Genomic DNA, 23,977 nt, shown 5'->3' with positions numbered 1-23,977 from the left:
ACACATTAATCTTTGTAGATGATATAAAAGGGAGCATGCAAGAATAAAATATCCCAAAATAAAATAAAAGGCATCCCCAAAGAGGTTACGACTAACATATGCACATACATTGCTTGAAATTTCCATGAAATCAACCATTACTCCTTATATGTACTGATGTAAAGCTACCAAGTACATTGGGGGATGTGCTTGCTTTCCTTTACTAGGTGCGTAATGAGCCACGCTTGCCAGCTAGCCTTCTTACGCAAGCATGCAGTTAGAGTGCGATAATATTAATAAAGGAGACTTGATATATGAGCTTCTCACAAGTATTAAAGAATTGAGAGAGAATCTTGCATATATTGATGAAGACACTTGATTGGTGAAGGGTTTATCAAATTCACACCAAGATTTTTCATCCACAAATCTTCTTATGATAAAGGGTAACCTAAATTCCCCTATGTTTGATGAGTTGGTTGCAGTATTGTTGTAAGAAGATAAATATCGATAAAAGAAAATTAGTATAGGAGTGCCTATTTTAAAGGTAAAGGTAAAGCCTTCTCTCAAGGTGGTTATAAGCTAAAGCAGGAATCAACCTAGTCTTCTGGCAAGGATAGCAAGAAGGGCTCGGGTGATAATCCTAAGAAGAAAGGAAAATTCAACTATTGTCAAAATCCAACTTGTTATATTAATCAATACAGAAAAAAAGGTTTGAGATGGAGAAGAAGAAAGAGTCAACCATGACTATAGCTAATTCATTAGCACCAAGTGCTAAAAATAGGGAATTAGCGAATCATTCACATGATGATTGGGCATTGCATAATAGTTGATATTAGAGTAAGTTCTCTTGGATCTTACCTTTCTCGTTTTATTTGATTATCACCTTCTCAAGATTCTCTTTTGATTGTCTTAAATCGAGCTATCCTTTGAGTAGGTGCTTTTGGCTCTCACCTTTCTCATTTTCTCTCATTATCACCTTCTCAAGATGCTCTTCTAATTGTCTTAGATTGAGCTATCATTTGAGGTGGAGAAGGTATACCATATAAGTTAATAAATTTATTGGTTAATAAAGTAACATGATTTTTAAAACTTTCAAGCCATTTTTGTCAGATTTCATGACCTATTTGCATGCTATGATGTTTCAACAAACATCCTAGGGGAGTGTTCGTTTGAATTGTCTTTATTGAATTTTAGGTTTCAAGTTAACGACATAAATTTTTTGTTCCAACATGGTGTGCATATTCCATAAGTATAAAAAGGTTGTCTCATCATCACTTCTTTGTCATCATCGACATTGCATGTTCGATCTCATCATTAACTTCTTTGGTATCATCGTCATCATTGTTATCTACTTTTGCATCCTTGCTAGTGACATTTCTACAATACATTGTGTCATTTTCATACAATTTGCATGTCTCTTCACTATCAATTCATTAAATGGGCATTGCCAATACTTGTAGGTTGGGATATTTGCATTTTGTGGTATAGATTCATTAATTACAAAATAAAATGGTTTGACCTATGTATTTAGGATGCTTTCCACCATTAGGAATAAGATTAAGGGAACTAACTACCCATTGTATTGGTTGCCAAAGGGCTTTATAATGTTTTTATTAGCATTGATCTTACCAACATAGGAACATGGAGGAACTTTTGACAGTGGCCACAACAATGAGTTGAGGAACAAAGTTCTTTGCTATAAATGTGGTGAGAAGTGGCATAAAGAACACTTCAAGTCATGTAAGACTAAGGATGACACTATCAACATGGTTGTCTCAATTGTGAATGAAATTGCATTAATATTAGATTAAGTATTGTACAAGAAATAGCCCACTTATAAGGGTACTAGAGAAAGGGTGCTACACACTGTGGAATACCTCATCAAATAGAAGGGTTTACCTAGTGAAGAAGCATCATGGAATCCCGCCATAGTTTTAGAAGGTCATGTGAGAAAATTTTGGATACATTTGGTGAGGTAAATGTAGGGGAACAACATTGATTCAACTTGCTAGAAATTTCTATAAATCATTGTTAGAGACAACCATGCTTGAAAAGTATAATGATGCTCTCACAATTGGATTTAATATGACATTCATTCATTCACCTTTGGATGATTGGTACCCAAGCACTTATGATTGGAGATCCTACCCATGTGGAGTATCTAATCGATGCAAGGTTTCACAGATGAAACCTGTAGGTGGGGATGGTTTATAAGAAAGTTCTTATGGACCATCTATAATAGTGGGGTCAAGGCCATGGGCTTGGGGGGAGTCGCCCAAGTATGGGGTGCATCAATATGTGGTAGTATATAAAGGTAGGAAGTATAAATAGCAACTATGGGATCTAACCAAGGATATAATCATTTTACTAATCAAATGAAGCTTTCAATATTTCTTTGCTATGGTGTTTCTCTTCTACACAAGAGAGAGAGTGTGGACTCCTCTTAGGTCTAAACCATGTAAACTTTGGTTAGATTTTGTAAAAAAAAATTTCTTCCTTTCTCAATTAAGTTTCTCTTGTCTTTTTGAGTTATTCATAGTGCTTAGTCGCATTCATTATGGCTAGTCTCATTATTCTTATTCCTAATCAACACTTTGTGTGAGTTACTCTATGTGAGTGTTAATCTCCCCTTATTTCTTAATTTGTTTGTCCACCATTAAGAAACCCTCTTGTTTTTAACATGGAGTAGATCATTAAGAACTATGTTTACATATCTAAAGTCACACAATATATATTTTTTTCCTTTCTTGTTTAAATAACTTTTTTATCTTCATTTATTTGTAATGGTTGTTAAAATAGTATTGGAGGTGCAAAGCTCTTACAACAAGGGAGAAAATAGACCACTTAAAGAATCTACAAAGGTACTCTTAGTACATCTGAAAGTTTACTAAATAGTGCTAAAACGGATATACATTGCGTATAATTTTGCATGTGACACTTTTCTTAAAATCATGTGACACCTCCTCTAAAAACTTTTACAGCTACATGTTGGGTGAGAGTCTCATGCCCTTGAATCTTCGTGAGATTGAAGATATTGAAAATAGAATGGTTATTGCGCTTAACAAGATAAGAGAAAGAATGGTAAGTGTTGTTTACATTTTATTACAAGTTTTATCTTTGAATGGTATGTGAAAATATTATTCAATATGGTAAAAATATCATTATTTTCTTAACGTTAAATTTTTTCTATGTTCAATGATGTAGGTGCAACTATTACAAGATGAAGCTCAAGAACTTTGTGAAAGGGTAAGATTTATAAATAATAATGAGATGACGAATATCATTTTCAATCTTTGATATGTTTTATTTAATATTTAAACATTTTAAACATTTTTTTGTTTAAATAAAATTATAAATTTAGCAAATAGAATTTTCATGAATAAATCTATAATAGAAACAAGTTAGTATTAATTGTATACTATTATAATAGACATAATATGAGCCACCATATTTACAACAAAACAACAGGCATAATAAGAGTCTACAAAATATAACAAGATTAAAATTTTAAGGCCTCTATTTGTAATAAAGTGAAATGGTCTCATATAATGAATAATGGACCCAAGGTCAATGGACCACATGTCCATGGACAACACTTATGATAGTGTGAAAGGGGTGGTCATGTATATATGTCAAATAGGCTATATTTGGGGTACCTTTTGTTGATAACCAACATAATATAAGTCAATTGCTCTCTTCTCTCTCTAAACCTAGGCTAATCATCTTAATCTATTATAATTAAGTTAATCCAAGGCTAATCTAGAAGCTCTTTTCTTTCATTGGTATAAGAGCTTAGTTTTTGATCCACTTGCTTCTTGGTTTCAAGAAAATTTGAGAAATTCTTGGATTTTTTTATTTTCTTGATTAAGAAGAGGGACATGGTGCCTAATTTCAAATCGCTCCTAATTTCAAATCCCAGGATCAAAGTTGGGAAAAAGTTTACTAATCAAGATTAATGCTAATCCAAAGATATTTTTCCCCTTTCCTCTTATTTCTTGCTTGATTTTTGAGTGATACAAGGCTTAAATCTCTAGTTAACAGCTTGCCATATCTTAGGGTTTTGGCTTGCTTGCGAGTAATAAGCTTCACAATGAGACTAGCTTTGGTAACCTTTGTTGAGGATTTCTACCCGTGAGGGCGCTCGACAACTACGTGCATCTTCTCATCTATTGGAGCCAAATATATACCATTAGAGCTTTTCATGACTTGTGGAAGGGATTTAACATTGATTGGATAGTATAATAATGGAAAATGACACCTAGATTCTCCTTCCTCCGCATGGCAAACTTGCACAGGTCGCCGCTAACGACTGAGAAAAAAATATCTAGAAAATCATGAGGTTCAAGCTTCATAAACCTTTCATAACCTCTCAAGCTTATTCCATAATGTCTTCTCTTCATGTTTGAAAGTTTGTTCGGGCTACAATTAGGCAAAAAATGGCTGTGTGTTTTCTTCTTAGGGTTTTTTTGAGAAGAGTGCACAATGTGGCCTAATTAAGTGCTAACTAAGATGCTAATCATGAGTAATATTTGATTAATACTCTACATAAACCTTTAAATGATCCTTGTCATGCTAAGATAGAAGGTTATTTATCAATTTGGGGCTTTCATAAAAGGAACCTTGATTGCATGCAATTGGATAATTACTCATGCTATTCACTTGTATGGAGAGCTATATGATGCCAATTAAGACCATATGCAATCATATGTCTTCAATTGAAGCATTAGGAGAACGCTAAGCAATATTTGGGTAATTTTCATCCATTTTCATCATTTCTTGGTAATTGAAGGTTTATATGGCTCAATCTATGGCATTGAGATCCTTATATGCACTACTACATGTCACTGGAAAGTTTTAGATGCCATTCATAGCCATTTCCATGCTATGATATGTCACATGACATGTATGAATCATGCTATGGTTTCATATGAGCTTATGGGATGAATATGTATGCCATTGATCATGTTTGATGCAAGTGATATAAGGCATGCCATTGATCATGTTTGATGCAAGTGATATAAGGCATGCCATATGCTCTTGTGAAGAGGCACATGTTTTGAGAATTGTGGAGGGCAAGTGATTGAAGTTGTATATGGGAAGAAATGCTTTTGAATCTCCCCTTTTCAATCATCATCATCACCATTAAAATCTTGTATTGATTGATTGGCATGCATCTATAAGTTCCATTTCTAAGTGATCTACACTCTCATCAATTTCTAGGCTTTCATTCGATTCTTGCATAACTAGAAAGCTAGATATGTGGTGAGGGTATCTTGGCAATTAGGGAAAGAGGCCAATGATAGTGTGCCTTGAACTCACCATGCCATGAGTGCCATGGTAAAGTGGTACGGTGAGGGATTAGGTACAATGGTGGTGAAGACTTGGCACAAGCCCTTGCTCTCTTGGATTTAAAAATTAAGGGGGTTGGAAGAGCTTGCTCGGGAGATTGGCAATCTTCAAAGAACTACATCGACCTCCAAGTGTTCTCAATGGATGTATTTTGATGGGCAAAGATTTGGCAAGCAGTGGATATAGTATTACAAGTGAAATTTAATTGAGTTTACATTGAGATTTCATTGCAAATACAAAGGAGGCATTGTCAATTTTTTTGCAAAAGCACATATACAAGGCACTTGGGGTTGGACTTGGATGCACAAAGATGCAAATTTATGTGGTGCATGGTTTTAAATGGGTCCAAGACATTGCCAATGCAAAGGGGAAGTGTGGATAGCAATTGGAGACAATCTTGAAAGTTTTCTACTGCGTTGCTAAAACCTAATTTAGTCCAGGAGGGTTGGGGCTATTTTCAAGTGGTTCACATAGCTTTATTCTACTCTCTAAGGGCTCCATTTGGATCTCTCAATTTCTCCATTATGACTTCGTCCGGCAAGTCTCCCCGCCGCAAGGCAAAACTGGTGCCTAGTCAAAAACAATGAATGAAGTTTGAGATTTGCGCATGTGGGGGCATTGTACATTCCATTAGCTCCCTAACAAACCAAAGGGTTCTTGATTTCGACAACATTGACTTGATGAAACGGTAGTAGTTGTGACCCGTCAAAGGGGTCAAACAAAGGAATGTTGCCAATCAAATTTGGTCAAGGCATTGACATGGATGTGTAGGGCTAGCTTAAAGCATTTCATCAAGCTAAAGACTTTCAAAATCGCCTTCCATTTGATGAAGATTTGGCCACATTTGTGTTAAAGTTGACTTCTCCAAAAATCAAAACAGAGAATAGTACAAGTTGACCACGTCAAAGGCAACTACATAAGTGGATAGAGCATTGAAATACCCCTCTATAGATCCAAGGAACATTCAATTTGGATTTTGGGAACCCTTTCAAAAGACTTTTGAGCAATTAAGATGATGCCGAAGGCCAAACCCAAAAAAGGGAACTACAAGGAAGCTCTTAAGTATGAAGCGGGCACATAGGAAGCAAGACAAGAAGCAAGTTAGGATGCTCAAGGAGAAATGCAAGAATAAATTAGTGGAAATATCAATGAAGCGGTGCATAAAGAGGCTAATGTTCCACAAATACCTTAAGAAGGCAGGGACATGAACGTGAACAACATGATGTATCTCATGGAAACTATGATTGAAGGGATGGACCAAAGATTTTAGTTCATGGTGGGACAGGGGTTTGAGTGTACGAGCAAGAAGTTGCATAATGGGATCACAAGCTTGAGGAAAGATGTGGATAAAGGTAAAAAATCTTATGGTGGACCTATGTTGCATCCATATCCACCAAATACTTTTCCACCAATGAGGCCACAAGCTTATGGGTATTTTGTGGAACCTTCACATGTAAATGGATTGCATAATCCTCAAGCTAGTATGCACCATATTGATGGGAATCATGTTTCTATTCTTAGAAAGAACAAGTTGCCTCCGCCAATGATGCATCAAGGTGGAACAAGTATGCTTGATATGACTATGCACGGTCCGATGAATGGGGTTTCATCAATGCAAGGGAGAAATGTGGACAAAAGCAAAGGCATAGTTTTGGATGAATCAACAGTGAATAGACAAAAGAAAAGGCATAGTTTTGGATGAATCAAGAGTGAATGGAAATCGGAATCATCCACACATGAGTGGTCATCACTTTGATGAGATGGGTCATCATCCTTCACACATGAGTGGTCATCACTTTGAGGAGACCGGTCATCATTTTAATGGGATGGAACCTAATCATAGTAGACCTCATCACTTCAATGGGTTCGGGGGCAATCATGTTAGACCATTTGAGCATAGACCGCATGTTCATCGTTGAGGTGGTGATAAAGATGAGTTTAAGCGATTTAAGAACAAGCTGACTTTTACAAAGTTCAAGGGTGAAGGCTTAACCAATGAGGAGTTTGAAGAATGGATTGAGAAGATGGAGCTTTACTTTGAAATTATCCCTCGTAGTGATCAGTCCTCCAAGTTCTTGTTTTCTACTTTGCATCTAGAAGGTTATGTCCATGCATGGCGGTAGCACATAGCTATTTGATCACCACTTGGGAAGATTTCAAGAATGTGATGAGGAGAACCTTTGCTTCATCCCTTAATAGATCAAGGATGGTGGAGAAATGGGATGATCTCACTCAAACGGGCAATGTTAAGGATTATGTGCACAAGTTCATGAAGTTCTCACTTCATGTGGAAGACTTGAGTGTGACAAGTACGAATTGAGGAAGTTTTTCAAAGGGCTACAAAGCAACGTGAAGGTTGATGTGGATGCTCAAAGACATGAAACCATCAAGGAGGCCATGTTTCTTGTGGAGATCTATGAGGCAACGTATACACATGCTAGTGGAGAAAGGCATGGGCTTAGGGCTGATATTGGCACTTCAACGTTGGGAAAATCTTAAAGTGGAGTTGCTTATGACACGGGTCATCCTAGATTCCCAACCATCTATGGAAGAGGTGGAAGAAGAAATTTCAGATTTGGTAACTATTTTCCGCACCCTCAGAATGTTGATGCGAAGCAAGTTGATGCGAGAGCATCCACCAAGAGAGGTTATTGGGGAAGATTATATTAATAATTTTAAGGACAAAGGTTTGTGCTTCAAGTGTGGTGACAAATGGAACAAGGATCATTCAAAGGTTTGTAAGGCCAAGAAGATGACCATAAGTATGATTCTCACCAAACCTTGCCATGAAGACATTAAGGAGGATGTGGATGAATATGAGGAGTATTTTGAAGATAACAAAAATGAAGTTGAAGATGTAGAAAAGGCTGGTGAATTCCCTTTTGACTTGGGGGAGATGTTGACTATGATGATGGGTTACCATTGCCTATGTGTGCTTATCACATCACAAGGACAATATGGCTACCCTATGCAATATCTCAAGTGATGCCTATGTTGGTTGTAAAGGGGAAAATACATTGAGGTTGAAGGCATAAATTAATGAAAGGGTGGCACATGTTTTGCTTGATATTGGAAGCAGGCATAGATTTATTAACACCAAATCCATGTGCAGTCTCAAATTGTAGCTCGTAGCTTTATCTTTGTGGCATGAAGTTCAAATGGATAATGGAGCAAAGATGGATTTCACAATGGTATGCAAAGATGTGAGGTTGATTCTCACAAATTATTATACTTGCAAGGCTGATTTACTTGTATTGGATATGGGTCCCATTGACATTGTTTTGGATACAATTGGTTGGCAGCTCTTGGGTTGTTTCACATTCTAGAAAGGCTATATGAGTTTCATGCATGGAAACCACGAGGTTACATTGATCAAAAATCATGTGCTAAGTATTAAGATGATCAATGCAACACAACTCAAGAGGCGACGAAAGGACATTGGATGTATATATGTTTTTCAGCTTTGCAACAAGGAAGAAAGCAATGAGGAAAAGGGTGACATTATGCATAAAGGTGTGAAGGAATTGTTAAAGGAGTATGAAAATGTGTTCCAAATGCCAAAGTGCTTACCAACCAAAAAAGGGAGGTGGATCATGGAATAGAACTTGAGCCGCATACCTAGCTCCTTAAAAAACCACCTTATATAGATTGTCAAAAGTGGAGAAGGATGAAGTGGCAAAGCAAGTACAAGAGCTTATGGACATGGGATGGGTTACTCCTAGCCAATCACTTTTTTCATCACTCATACTCTTAGTCAAGAAGAAGGATGGCACTTTTCGCATGTGTGTGGACTATAGGGATCTGAATAAATCTACAATCAATAATTGATTCCCTATTCCATGAATTGATGATTTGCTTGATAAGTACAAAGGTGCTTATTTCTTCTCCAATATTTATTTGAGATCGTGCTATCACCAATTAAGAATCAAGGAATGTGATGAGTACAGAATGGCATTTTGGACCAAGAGAGGTCTTTAAAATTATTTGGTTATGACGTTTGGATTGTGCAATGCACCAGCAACATTTCAAGCCCTAATGAACAAGGTGCTTGGACAAGGTGCTTGTATTCTTCAATGATATCTTGATATATAGCAAAGGGGAGAAGGAGAACTTAATGCATGTAAGGGCTATTTTGGATGCTTTAAGGGCCAATAACTTGTATGCAAAGGAGAGAAAATGTACATTTATAAGGTTGAGTGTGTTAAAAATCAGCCCATGCCTACAAATACCACTCAATTAAGGGGATTCTTAGGCCTTTCATCATTTTATAGGAGGGTCATTAAGAGGTATGCTCATATTAACTCTCCTCTTACTGACAAGCTTAAGAAAGAACCTTCCTTTTGGGATGCTATAGCCGATAAGAGCTTCCAAGAGCTTAAGGAAATGCTCACGTCAGCCCCTATACTTGTATTTCCGGACTTCACGAATCCATTTGTGGTTCAAGCCGATGCATGTAAAAGAGGCATTGGGGTTGTTTCGTTCCAAGATCACATAGTGATTGCATTTGAGGGCCAAAAGCTTAATGAGAAAGAAATAGTTATGCATGTCTATGATCAAGAGATGTTGGCAATACTTCATGCAATAAAGAAGTGGAATCATTACTTATATGGGAGTCATTTCTTTGTGAAGATTGATCATAGAGTGCTTCAATACTTCTTGTCTCAACCTACGCTCTCTCCCAAGAAAAGATGGGTGGCTACATTACAAAATTATGATTTTGAAATTTCTTATATGAAAGGAAAAGAGAATGTTGTGGCAGATGCATTGTCACGTATATGGGTGAAAGCATGTTCAAGGTAACAAAATATCATGTCCATGGACATACAAGTCAAAGGGTGTACTCAGCTCATTTCCAGTTGTATTTTTCAATTTCAAAATACCTTTTTTCAAGTACACTGTTTGGTGCCTTTGTTCTCACTCCACGTAAAAATCATTGTTGCCAGATTTAACACCCTGTAGTGCTGGGTTTCCTTGACCAGCTAAATAGAGAACATGATGAATTGCAATCAACATTAATAGCAAATATGCACAATACATAAGCAGCCAACAACCAAAGAAGAGTTCTTTCTTAAGAAGAGTACATTTACTACTCTCATGAATTGTACTCAGCAACTGTCCATTACTAAGGTCGCCAAAGTTCTGCAAGTTTCTAGGCGTTCCTTGTACACCGCAAAAATAGATGGAGTCCCAAATAAATGATACTGATTGCTTATTCTCATTGAAAGTATGCTCAAGGCTTCCACATTGGAGTGCCATAATGGATGAAATCAAATAACTTGTTTACTCCTTTTGGGAATCTAAAACACGTGTCTCCACCCAACAACAAAGATGTTTGCAGAAAAAGAATAAGATGAAACCGTTACATCAAGCATCTAGTCCATCTGCTCGATCAACCTCAAGTACATGAACCTTGTTTACTAGTTACATGTGCTAACTATCATAGTACATTCACTATCGATAAATCGTAGACTTGCATACTAGTTATTCATGCTAACTATGACACCTGCATCCTAGTTAGGACACTCACAAATTATACTAATTAACATGCATACATGCTAGCTAGAACAGTAAATAATGCTAAGTAACATACCTACATGCTTGTTACAGTTAGATGGTACAAACGGAAGAAGTTAATCTATCTCTACTCAACTCATTAATGCTAACTAGCATACATGTATGCTCGTTAGCACACTCATCAATGTTGACCAGCATACCACTGCTTTGTTAGAACACTAAATCATGTTAACTAGCATATCTTCATCCTAACTACCATATTTGCATGCTAACTACCATAACTTCATGTTAGTAGTTAGCATACTTGCATGCTATTTAGAATACGTGCATACTATTTAGAACACTAAATCATGCTAACTAGCATACTTGCATAGTAACTACACAGTACTTGCATGCTAACTAGCATAACTGCATGTTAGTTAGCATACGTGCATGCTAGTTAGCATACTTGCATACTTGTTAGAATACCTGCATACTTGTTAGAACACTAAATCATGCTAACTAGCATACTTGCATAGTAACTACACGGTACTTGCATGCTAACTAGCATAACTGCATGCTAGTTAGCATACCTGCATGCTAGTTAGCATACTTGCATACTTGTTAGAACACTAAATCATGCTAACTTACTATACATGCATGCTAATTAACACATTCATAATTCTAACTAGCATAACTACATGTTAGTTAGCATACCTGCATGCTTCTTACAACACTAAATCATGCTAGCTACCATACCTGCATGCTAATTAGCACATTCAACATTCTAACTAGCATAATTGCATGTTAGTTAGCATGATTTCATGTTAGTTAGCATACTTGTATTTTAGTTAGCATGCTTCATTCTTTGTTAAAACACTTAACTATGCTAACTACCATACCTGCATGCTAATTAGCACATTTATAATGCTGCCTAGCACATTTATAATGCTACCTAGCACAAGTGCAGCTAACTACCATACCTACTCAAGTTAGATCAGTAAATCATGCTATTTAACATAATTGCATGCTTGTTAGCACACTTAGGTATGCTAACTAGAATACTTGGATGCTAATTAGAATAGTAAATCATGCCACCTAGCATACCGAGCAATGTATACTTATTCATTCATGCTTGTGGATGCTTTGTTCTTACATTGTAGGTTGAGTTGTTTCAGAAATGCAAAGCTGCCCATCTTGATTGCAATCTTCAATTACGCTCATTTGGCTATTTGAAGCCCTTCTTTGTTTGTTGAGTGAAGGAAAGATATACATGCTATTGTGAATATCATGTCCAAATGTCTTTCTTCAAAGACACACTTAACTAGATGCGCTCTCAAAAGTTTGGTCTCCATAAGAGTGAATGTGACTTTAGGTGTGAGGTTTATGCAGGAGATGGTGCAACCATGGATCACATCGCAGAGGTTTGTACTTTCAATGGTGTGACACAATTATGGGAATTAGTAGTCTGCTCAAATGAGGAAGATGAGTCATTCCATTTACGGAGGTTCTTGATGGGAGAATACGATGCTTATGGTGTAGAGAAATTGCCATGATGCCCTTTGGAGAAAGAAAGAAAGGGCAGACTATAATTGTGAAGGTATTTGAATATGTGGAAGTAATGGACAAACACGAAAAGAAAAAGAAAAGGAAAGATATTGTGAACAAGGAGATGAAATGTTCAAAGTTCCTCCGACTATTGAAGGCTAAGTTAAAGGTATTTGTTACTCACAACTATGTTATATGGTGGCAGGCACACTAGTTCAAGGACAACATTCAAAATTTCCCAGATGATGTGGTTGTGTCTGTGGTGGACTTTAGTGAGAACTATGCATTTAAAGAGCAGAATGAAATCCAATCGATGCATTGGCATTCGACTCACTGCACCATATTTGTGCACATAACTTATTATAGGAAGATAGGTGAGGTCATCAAAACAGCTCACTTTTTCATTTAAGATAATAGAGTGTATGACACATTGTTTGTGCAACATTTCTTTATGTTGCACCTAGAATGGCTCAAGCAGCAATATGTAAGTATAAATATATGTAAGTATAAACTGCCATTTGGTATGTTCCAATGGTTATTCTTCAAAGTTCAAAGCATCAAGACCATTCTATTTTTTTGCCCGATATAGTGGTTTTCTTGGGATAGAAATGAGCCATTTCTTCTCAGCATGAGGGCATGGAAAGGGAGAACATGATGGAGTAGAAGTTGTGGTAAAGAGAATGCTAACACTTGAATAGTTGAAGCCTAATGCGGTGACCTTAAAGTGTGTTGTAAATGTCGTTAAGTATTGTAGGGCCAACCTATTAGAGGGGGCTGAATCTTGCTATTCTTCTACACACAGAGGCTCTGTGCATAAGTCTTTTGGGAGGTTGAAGAAGGTGATGCTGATAGGGAGGTAAAATGAAATGGTGGGCCCATTCTAAGGAATCATTTTATGCATGCTATTCGTGGCCATAATCCTTGAGATCCTACAGGACTTGCCACCAAATGCCTCTCATGATTTTGTGATGCATGCATGCATCACAAATGGAATAGATGTGTGAATAAAGCCCATGTACCAGTGTGGGATTATCATGCATTGGAGCCCTTTCATGATTATGCATTGCCTGGTGATGAGGAAGATGCATATGATGAGGCTACGTATGAGGGACATCATGATGTATTGAGTAGTGCTTTGCAAGTTGGTGACATGTTTGCAGTGAAACCAGACTCTTAAACAAATATAGAGTCATCTAACTTTTACCTCATCAAATGTATTACGGAGAGAAAGAGGAGGCCAAGGAAGACTATGTGGATGAATGGGAGAATAGTATTCCTAAATGATCATATGTAAAAAAGGGGTTGTATTTCTAGAAACAAAATGTCTACACCTTTTGTCTCCTTGCTAATATGCGTCCCATCCATATATTGTCACATCTTATATGCTATATCAAATTATCCATGGAGCGTATACCGTAGAAAAGAAATAAGTTCAAAATTACTCCAGAAACCTATGAGGCTATCTACAATAGCATGCCCTATGAGTGTTTCCAAGATTAACACTTTCCTTGTCATTGACATGTATTTGTAACAGCTTACACTAGATGTAACTTTTTGGTTTTTTTATAACATAGATACGACATGATAATTATGATGTAATGTTGCAAATCAATAGCATTGGAGAACTATTGTATTTTTGATGTTTTGATATTCTAATATAGGTTGCCTAGGTCATTGACATAATAGTGTTGTATTTTTGACATAATGTAATGTTGGTTTCTCACTGATGATTGGTTTCTGTGAATTTGTAAGGCAATTCAGTTTGCCTGCCCTATCATCAGCACACCATGTGGATGCCTTTTTTCCTTAAGCCAGGTCTTGTCCACATTAGGGTTTTTCAGAGTTGTTGGTGTTTAAGTGTTTCAGTTACCTTAGGGTTTTGTAGAAACTGTTTGAGGAGAGTTTATATTTGAGAAGTTGTGAAGATAAAGCTAGCTGGGGTAAGTTTAATTTTGTCAACAGAGTTGGGTCTGTCAGGAGAAAATTATAACCATTAGATAGGAGTGAGGGGATCTTGAGCTGACTTGTGAGAGTGGAAGTGTTTCTAGGTTTGGTTTGACAGTCAGAGATGTCGGCTGTCAGCAGACAGAAGGCTTACTATTTTACAGTGTGTCAGAGGTAGCAATCTAACACATTTGGCCAGTTGATTGTTTCTAAGGCTTGGATATGGTTGTGTTTAAATTCTTAGAGATCCCTATGGTGTTAGCTGATTGAGAGGACAATAATTCTACATTAGCTAGGTCAGCTTTGGGTAGTTGGGTAGATTTGTATCATTTGGATGCAGTTGTGAGCTAGTAATACTCACAGTAGAGAGCTAGTAAGGTGATATCCTACCTACTTGAAAGGTTTCTGGGGGTTTATATCTGACAGAGGACATTTTTAGAAGGGTCAAAATTGGTGTTAATTTTGGATGCAGAAGACAAACAAAGTGTGACTTGTCTAAGTCACCCAAGAGAGTATATTTTCAAACAGAGGTCAAATGATTAGTTCTAAAAGGTTTTGAGACTTGTTTGTGAAGCCATTTGACAATGGAGGACACTTTGGGTTCTAGAGGATATAATTATGAAAGAAAACAAAGGGATAACACCGGAGGCAGATTCTAAGCCTTTCTGTGTCGCTAAAGCTGGTTTTTGTTAGCTAGAGAGTCAGGAGAGTCTCTAAATTGATAAACTAGAGACACTAAGATTAGTGCTGACCATAGAGGAAAACTAACGCAGAGTAGCTGAGGACATTAGGGTGGCAGGGGGATAGTGAGGTATTCTTTTAGAGAAATTGAGGACCAAGGGACAATGATTAGGTGCTTTGGTGCCTGCTAGTGTTGTATACTAGACACCACCTCTCTCTCTCTATCCAACGGGCACATACACACACGACTCTGTCTCTCTCTGTCTCTCTGTCTCTCTCTCTCTCTCTCTCTCACACACACACACACACACACACCTACACCCATACATGATCTCTCTTGTTCTCTGTCTCTCACACACAATCTCTCATGCAAACTTGCATACATGTATGCTAATTAGCATAGTTGTATGCTATCTAGGGGATGCTAATTAACATAGTTGTATTCTAACTTGCATGTGGAAATGCTAGTTATATGCTAATTAGCATACTAGTTATATGCTAATTAACATAGTTGTATGCGAACTTGCATGTACATGTATGCTAGTTGTATGCTAATCAGCATAACTAGCATATACAACATAGCTATAACACTTTGTGAACATCAGTTTATAATACAACTTCACTAAATAAATATGCACAATATATAAACTAATTAAACTAGAGATACAACCTTGATGTAAATTCCCATTGCAACAATGAGTCACCATTATGCGATCTTGAAACTATAAGACCCTGCTACGCCCCAAGGGCAACACCTTGGGCCGAGCCCATCTACACCAAATATCTGATACTTTATCACACAAAAAAATGGGGCTTAGAACCCCAAGTACCAAACTATAACTGTAAGATTCCTCCCCAGCCTTCGAGGTATACAGGAGTAAGAATCTCCCTTTCTGATCTTATAATTATTCCCTCTCTAAAATAAAAGAAAGTTCTGTTTAACAAAGGAAGACCCTTTTTCTAGAATACTTCTCAAGAGTCCCACCTGTTTTAAGGATTCAGAACAATGAGTTCAGAAGTGAGAATCGATGTTTTGGATATCCAGGTTTTGGTCTTCATTCGAGTATGGCCCAAAAGAAGTTCTTTATCTCTTGGGGAGTATATGAAGTTATCCCCCAGATATTGTGAGCCTTATATCTGAATTCAATGAATGTAGGTGACTTAGCCTACAAGCTTCTTTTATCTCCTCATCTCAAAGTTCTTAATGCCTTCTATAGAAAATTGTGCCAAACCCAAATCATGGAAAGACGGTAAAACTTCAGTGGCAAGCTACCGTTGGCTTCTAAGTTACGCTAGCTCCTTCCTTTATATAAGTCGTAACTTTTACTTGTCGCTCACAGTAATCTTACTTCCATTGATCTCCTTTCTTTCTTAATCTCCTTCATGTCTTGGCAACAAGAACTAGTTTTATCCATAATGATTCCTCACCTTCAAGACGCAAGTGAATCTGTGAAGAAGGATTTTATAGAGCAGTATGAGCGCTCACTTTTCCCTCACTTGGGAACTTCTGTAGCGCAAACCAAATGGCGGACCTATCAAAACATAACTAGGGTAACACCCTGGGGTCAGCAGCACTTTCGTAACAATGTCCGCTTGGCCATGGTTATTGAAGCTTTGGGTTTGGGTCCCCGATACTACTGCGTCATGAGATCAAGGCATCCTGGGTTTTCTGAGCGGGTCTTCTTACTGGCGTGTTTTCTTCCTCATGAGAAGATATGCCTTTACCCCATTTTTGGCTTGCCTCTCAGAGGTCCTTTTGTTAGAACACCTCATACCACTGAGATAGGCGCAGCAATAACCCACAGAATCATTCCCATAGATGAGTTACCTTATACTTGTGCAGCTTGTGAGGACTGCTTTTGTGACCATATGATGGACGGGCTTATGGAAGTGTAAAGAGTTCCTCTATCTTTACTGTATAAGTTCCGAGAATGAATAAAGTTTAAATCTTGTTCGTATTTTGAATCTTGCTCTCTTTAAGACTTATCTTGGTGGTTAATCTTGATTAAAATTTTTCTCTAAGTCTCATATTCGTGAATCTTGCGAAATTATCACAAGTTGCGAGATGAGGACATCTCGCGTTTTTTAAGTGGGGTAGAATGTAAGATTCCTCCCCCACCCCCTTTTTGATGTCTAGTATCTTTCCCTGTAATCAATCCCTCTTCAGAAATATAAAGACCTTGTTTCTATCTGTTTTAGCCTAGAGAGAGAAAAATATTCTAGAGAGAGAATATTCAGATTTTGAATATTTTTGGATAGAAAAATATCTCTTCTAATTCAGATGAGTTCCCCTGAAACAGAAATTCAAAAAGAATTTTCCAATCTGCAATTGAAATTAATTGAAAATAGCTATAAAGAACCTTAGCCTAAGGGTCTAGATTTTCAGAAATCTTTAGACTATGGTCCAATTAAGGTTCCTATGGACCAATATCATCAATCCATGTGTAGGGAGGAGATAAATCCAACTTGTAAAAAGAAAATACCCAAAAATGAGTAAATGCTCACATGAGGTGAAGAGTTGAAAATGTACAAGGTTTATTAGTAAAAAACTATGAGCAATATTAAAAATATGACATATGTAAGGAAGGGGAATTCTTTAAAGGAGGTGCATATTTCACATAAGATGAAGAGTTGAAAATGTACAAGGTTTATTAGTAAAAAATTATGAGCAATATTAAAAGTATGACATATGTAAGGAAGAGGAGTTCTTTAAAGGAGGTGCATATTTCACATAAGATGAAGAGTTGAAAATGTACAAGGTTTATTAGTAAAAAAATTATGAGCAATATTAAAAGTATGACATATGTAAGGAAGGGGAGTTCTTTAAAGGAGGTGCATATTTCACATAAGATGAAGAGTTGAAAATGTACAAGGTTTATTAGTAAAAAAATTATGAGCAATATTAAAAGTATGACATATGTAAGGAAGGGGAGTTCTTTAAAGGAGGTGCATATTTCACATGCTTGAATGAGTTTTAAACTCATAAAAATTGAGATATTTCATCTCTCCTCTCTCCTCATTTAAGTCTAGTTCCAAAAAGTTAGCTTAACTGACCTAAAAATGGTCAAAAATTGACCAAACTGATTTGGAAAATTCTAGAATCAGTTTGTTTGGTTAGGAGCTCAATTTTTCCTATAAATAGAAGCCTCTCCCTTGTTGAAAAATATATAGTGTTTATGCATCGTTACTCTACTCCACCTAAGCCAAGAACTGTGAATTCATTTAATAATTCACTAGTTTTTGGAGCTTCCCTCTTTCTTCAATCCCCATTAGTGGCTCCATCAACATACTTAACCAATTGATTGGTTGGGGGCCTCTACCGTGAACAAAGAATCAAGCAAGTTGTAAGGTAATTAGTGAATATTGATCTTTCTATAAATTCTCAATGTTTCACTCTTCTCAACCCCTCTCAAGCTTGAGAAGTTTAATTGGTATGGTTTTTTTTAAATGCTATTGAAGTTTGAATAGTAGTGAAGAGTTACATAATGCTATTGAAGTTAATTTTCATTTATGTTTAAATTCTAATGATTTTTATGTAAATTCTCTCTCTCACTCAAGAAATGGTCATACTCATGACCCGTTCTCAATCCAAATCAAGCTTTTCATAAAGTTTTTCCTTAACCCAAGATTAAGCTATGCTTGAGGCCAAATTAATGGCTTTTTTCTATGCTTTTAGTTTATGTATATTAATGATTCAATCCATTATGGATTAATAATCCAATTAGAGATTATTTTAATTATTTCCTTAATGATAAGCATTATCCCTTAGAAAAATTGAGATTTATCAGTCATAGCAGCGGAGCTATGGCAAAATTTTTATAAAAATTATGCATAAAATAATCTCATTCAAAGCATAAAAAGAGGACTTCCTACCATATTCTAGGAATTATCATCCTAGATTAATTGAAAGAATTCATTATAATCATAGAGAAATTGAATTTTTATCATGCATAAAGGATAAGTTTTTATATCAAAAGTGTTATTTTTACCATTTTTATTTCATGCATAGAAGTATGCATAATGCTTAAATTTTTATATCAAAAGTGTTACTTTTATTATTTTTATTTTCATGCATAGAAGTATGCATAATGGATAAATTTTTATATCAAAAGTGTTACTTTTATTATTTTTATTTTCATGCATAGAAGTATGCATAAAGGATAAATTTTTATATCAAAAGTGTTACTTTTATCATTTTTATTTCATGCATAGAAGTATGCATAATGCTTAAATTTTTATATCAAAAGTGTTACTTTTATTATTTTTATTTTCATGCATAGAAGTATGCATAATGGATAAATTTTTATATCAAAAGTGTTACTTTTATTATTTTTATTTTCATGCATAGAAGTATGCATAAAGGATAAATTTTTATATCAAAAGTGTTACTTTTATCATTTTTATTTCATGCATAGAAGTATACATAATGGATAAATTTTTATATCAAAAGTGTTACTTTTATCAAATTTGAATTTCATGCATAGAGGTATGCATAAAAAGTTGATTATTTTATTGTAAGGGTGTTACTTTTATCATATTGGATTTCATGCATAGAGGTATGCATAAAAGATATTCTTCTTATACTAAAAGTGTGGTTTTCCTCATAAATGGATTTTATGCATAACTTAGATGCATAAGAGAAATTCTTTTATTCTAAAAGTGTAATTCCTACTAAATTGAATTTATGCATAAGAAGATGCATTAAAAAATTAATTTTTAATTCAAAAGTGTCATTCTCATCTAAATTGAATTTATGCATAGGAAGATGCATAAAAGATTGAATTTTAATTCAAAAGTGTCATTTTCATTTAAAATGAATTTATGCATAGGAAGATGCATAAAAGATTGATTTTACTTCGGAAGTATTAATCTCCTTAAATAGAATTTATGGATAAGTAAATGTGTAAAGAAATCTTATATCAAATATAAGAATTCTCTTGTATTCTATAAATAGATATGAGATGTGATAGGATGTGATAAGAGGTGTATAAGAGGTGATAAGATGAATTAAGATGTGATAGGATGTGATAAGAGGTGTATAAGAGGTGATAAGATGAATTAAGATGTGATAAGATGTGTATGGGATGAGGTAAGAAGTGTATGTGATAGGATAAGATGTATATGGGTTGTGATAGGGCAAGAATGGATGTGATGTAAAAGATTAGATGTGAAGGCATATGGGGTTATATGAATGGGAATGTGGAAATGGATGTATGTATATGGATGTGTGGATGTGGAGATGGGAGTATGGATGTATGAATGTGAAAATAGATGTGTATACATGAAGATGTATATGCAGAGATGTGAATGTGGATGTAGATGTGGATGTATAGATGTGAATGGGAATGTGGATGTGAATGTGGATGTAGATGTGGATGTATAGATGTGAATGGGAATGTGGATATGGATGTATGGATGTGAATATGGATGTATGGATGTGAATGTGGATGTAGATGTGGATGTATAGATGTGAATGGGAATGTGGATGTGAATGTGGATGTAGATGTGGATGAATAGATGTGAATGGGAATGTGGATGTGGATGTACGTATGTATGTATGTGGATGTATGTATGTATGTGGATGTAGATGTGGATGTATAGATGTGAATGGGAATGTGGATGTGGATGTATGTGAATGTGGATGTAGATGTGAATGGGAATGTGGATGTGGATGTATGTATGTATGTGGATGTGGATGTATGAATGAGGACGTGATAATGAATGTATGCATGTGGATGTGGATATGGATGTGTATGTATGAATGCGGATATGGATGTGGATATGGATGTGTATGTATGAATGTGGATATGGGATGTGGATGTATAAATGAGGATGTGAAAATGGAGATAAGCATGTAGATGTGGATGTATGGATGTAAATGTGGATGTGGATGTGGATGTGGATGTATGGATGTGGATATGGATGTGAATATATGATATGTGACGTGAAGGAATCTGAAGTAAAGAGATGGAAAATGATGTGATTGGATGAGTACACATATAAATGAAATGTGGAATAAGTAATGTGGATTGTATGAGGGATAATGTGGAAAAATGAGAGTTAACATAGAAATTGTATTTGTAAACTGTTTGTAAATGTTGTTTGTAAATGGCTGTTTTACGTTAAGAATGCTGGGAAAGCATTTTGACCGTCTTGTGATTAAGGTCGTGGAGACCTAACTGATAAAGTTGCAACTGCTGACGGAGAGTCAATGGAGGACGTCTCACGTAGCAAGGTCGGCCGAGGTCTTGACCAGCCTCGGTTCGATTAAAATGGTGAGCTTCCGGTACGGTGGATGAGGGACCAAGGAAGCGGCCTATGAGTGAAGCGCTAGGTCACCTGCGAAGGATCCTAGAGGGTGCTGACCATACGGTGCTCGGGCTCTGGGTCGCCTAGGATACCCACGCGTGCGTCGAGGAAGATATTGAAACAAGGAGTAAGAGTTGTTTTGTGAAACCGGGCATGGATCTGGTTGACTGACCTTGCTGGTCCTCAACGGATGAGTCCATGGCTCTTTTATATGGATCTGTTGGTTGATCTTGCTGATCTTCAACGAGAGTCCATCTTGATAAGTGATTATATTGTTGAGTATTATGGGCTAGGAACTATTGAAACGGCCCCTGTGTGGACAGGTGGTGAGCGTTCTAGTTGCCAATGATGCCATAGATACTTTGATGAAGGAATGATGGGAAATTATGAATCAACTGGATAAATTGGGAGATTGTGATCAGTGGTACTATGGTTTCATTAAAGGATTGTTTTAAAGTTAGCTGATGCTAAGAAAAAGGCAATTTTCATATTGGGTGTGTAAGTGGTGTGGCTAGTTTTATGTTTGCATGAAATTCCGGCTAGGGGGCCTTGGAACTCTTTTCCTTGGTACCCGGGACAAAACCTAACCAAATTCCAAATTGGATCCCATCACTACAGTGGTTGGGCGGTTGGCTAACCCATGGGATCGGATGGGGTTAGGCTGGACTGATGGATCCGTAAACCGAGACTCAATTTCTGTTATTACGATAGATGAAGTAAGTCCCGGATAGTAATTGTTCTATGGATAGGAATCAACGGCTGTGCCTCTTGATGGGGAAAAAAGCGTTGATCCCAATGATCCAAGTGCAAGTTTCTTCCTTGATCCGACCGAGTATCTTTATAGGTGCAGTTGGATCAGCGTGATCAGTAATGATCTTGACTACGTTAGAGTAAAAAATTATCCTGGTGGAATCGCCCGTGCTTTCCGGGTAAGGGAAGTTTTTTCCGGGTTCGGTTTTGGAAAAACCGACGGATTAGTCTCTTGTCCGGATATCCGTGGACGAGGCCCCGAATGTGGGACCCCTATCTCGTGCGAGAAGTGCTACTTCCGCTGCTAGTACCCGAATCCGTTGCTCGGTGGGAACAGGGGGATCTCACAGTTTAAAACTCATTCAAGCATGTGAAATATGCACCTCCTTTAAAGAACTCCCCTTCCTTACATATGTCATACTTTTAATATTGCTCATAATTTTTTTACTAATAAACCTTGTACATTTTCAACTCTTCATCTTATGTGAAATATGCACCTCCTTTAAAGAACTCCCCTTCCTTACATATGTCATACTTTTAATATTGCTCATAATTTTTTTACTAATAAACCTTGTACATTTTCAACTCTTCATCTTATGTGAAATATGCACCTCCTTTAAAGAACTCCTCTTCCTTACATATGTCATACTTTTAATATTGCTCATAATTTTTTACTAATAAACCTTGTACATTTTCAACTCTTCATCTTATGTGAAATATGCACCTCCTTTAAAGAATTCCCCTTCCTTACATATGTCATATTTTTAATATTGCTCATAGTTTTTTACTAATAAACCTTGTACATTTTCAACTCTTCACCTCATGTGAGCATTTACTCATTTTTGGGTATTTTCTTTTTACAAGTTGGATTTATCTCCTCCCTACACATGGATTGATGATATTGGTCCATAGGAACCTTAATTGGACCATAGTCTAAAGATTTCTGAAAATCTAGACCCTTAGGCTAAGGTTCTTTATAGCTATTTTCAATTAATTTCAATTGCAGATTGGAAAATTCTTTTTGAATTTCTGTTTCAGGGGAACTCATCTGAATTAGAAGAGATATTTTTCTATCCAAAAATATTCAAAATCTGAATATTCTCTCTCTAGAATATTTTTCTCTCTCTAGGCTAAAACAGATAGAAACAAGGTCTTTATATTTCTGAAGAGGGATTGATTACAGGGAAAGATACTAGACATCAAAAAGGGGGTGGGGGAGGAATCTTACATTCTACCCCACTTAAAAAACGCGAGATGTCCTCATCTCGCAACTTGTGATAATTTCGCAAGATTCACGAATATGAGACTTAGAGAAAAATTTTAATCAAGATTAACCACCAAGATAAGTCTTAAAGAGAGCAAGATTCAAAATACGAACAAGATTTAAACTTTATTCATTCTCGGAACTTATACAGTAAAGATAGAGGAACTCTTTACACTTCCATAAGCCCGTCCATCATATGGTCACAAAAGCAGTCCTCACAAGCTGCACAAGTATAAGGTAACTCATCTATGGGAATGATTCTGTGGGTTATTGCTGCGCCTATCTCAGTGGTATGAGGTGTTCTAACAAAAGGACCTCTGAGAGGCAAGCCAAAAATGGGGTAAAGGCATATCTTCTCATGAGGAAGAAAACACGCCAGTAAGAAGACCCGCTCAGAAAACCCAGGATGCCTTGATCTCATGACGCAGTAGTATCGGGGACCCAAACCCAAAGCTTCAATAACCATGGCCAAGCGGACATTGTTACGAAAGTGCTGCTGACCCCAGGGTGTTACCCTAGTTATGTTTTGATAGGTCCGCCATTTGGTTTGCGCTACAGAAGTTCCCAAGTGAGGGAAAAGTGAGCGCTCATACTGCTCTATAAAATCCTTCTTCACAGATTCACTTGCGTCTTGAAGGTGAGGAATCATTATGGATAAAA

At 36.5% G+C, this 23,977-nt stretch overlaps 1 protein-coding gene across 1 annotated transcript in view; it reads left to right on the top strand.

The window, feature by feature from the left end:
• The window catches only part of LOC147626700 (MADS-box transcription factor 57-like), a 43,575-nt gene that overhangs the window by 5,552 nt on the left and 14,046 nt on the right, over positions 1 to 23,977 (top strand). The window contains exons 3-5 of the mRNA XM_086816863.1: positions 2,779 to 2,840; positions 2,961 to 3,060; positions 3,184 to 3,225. Coding sequence (XP_086672989.1) covers positions 2,779 to 2,840; positions 2,961 to 3,060; positions 3,184 to 3,225 — 204 coding nt within the window. The remainder of the gene's footprint in view (positions 1 to 2,778; positions 2,841 to 2,960; positions 3,061 to 3,183; positions 3,226 to 23,977) is intronic.

The sequence above is a fragment of the Cibotium barometz genome, chromosome 22, assembly GCF_041138505.1.
Source record: "Cibotium barometz isolate CiBa-2024 chromosome 22, ASM4113850v1, whole genome shotgun sequence".
In the NCBI taxonomy this organism is placed as follows: Eukaryota; Viridiplantae; Streptophyta; class Polypodiopsida; order Cyatheales; family Cibotiaceae; genus Cibotium; species Cibotium barometz.
Note: the sequence above shows the minus strand (reverse complement) of the source record. Positions and strands in the feature narration are given on the sequence as shown.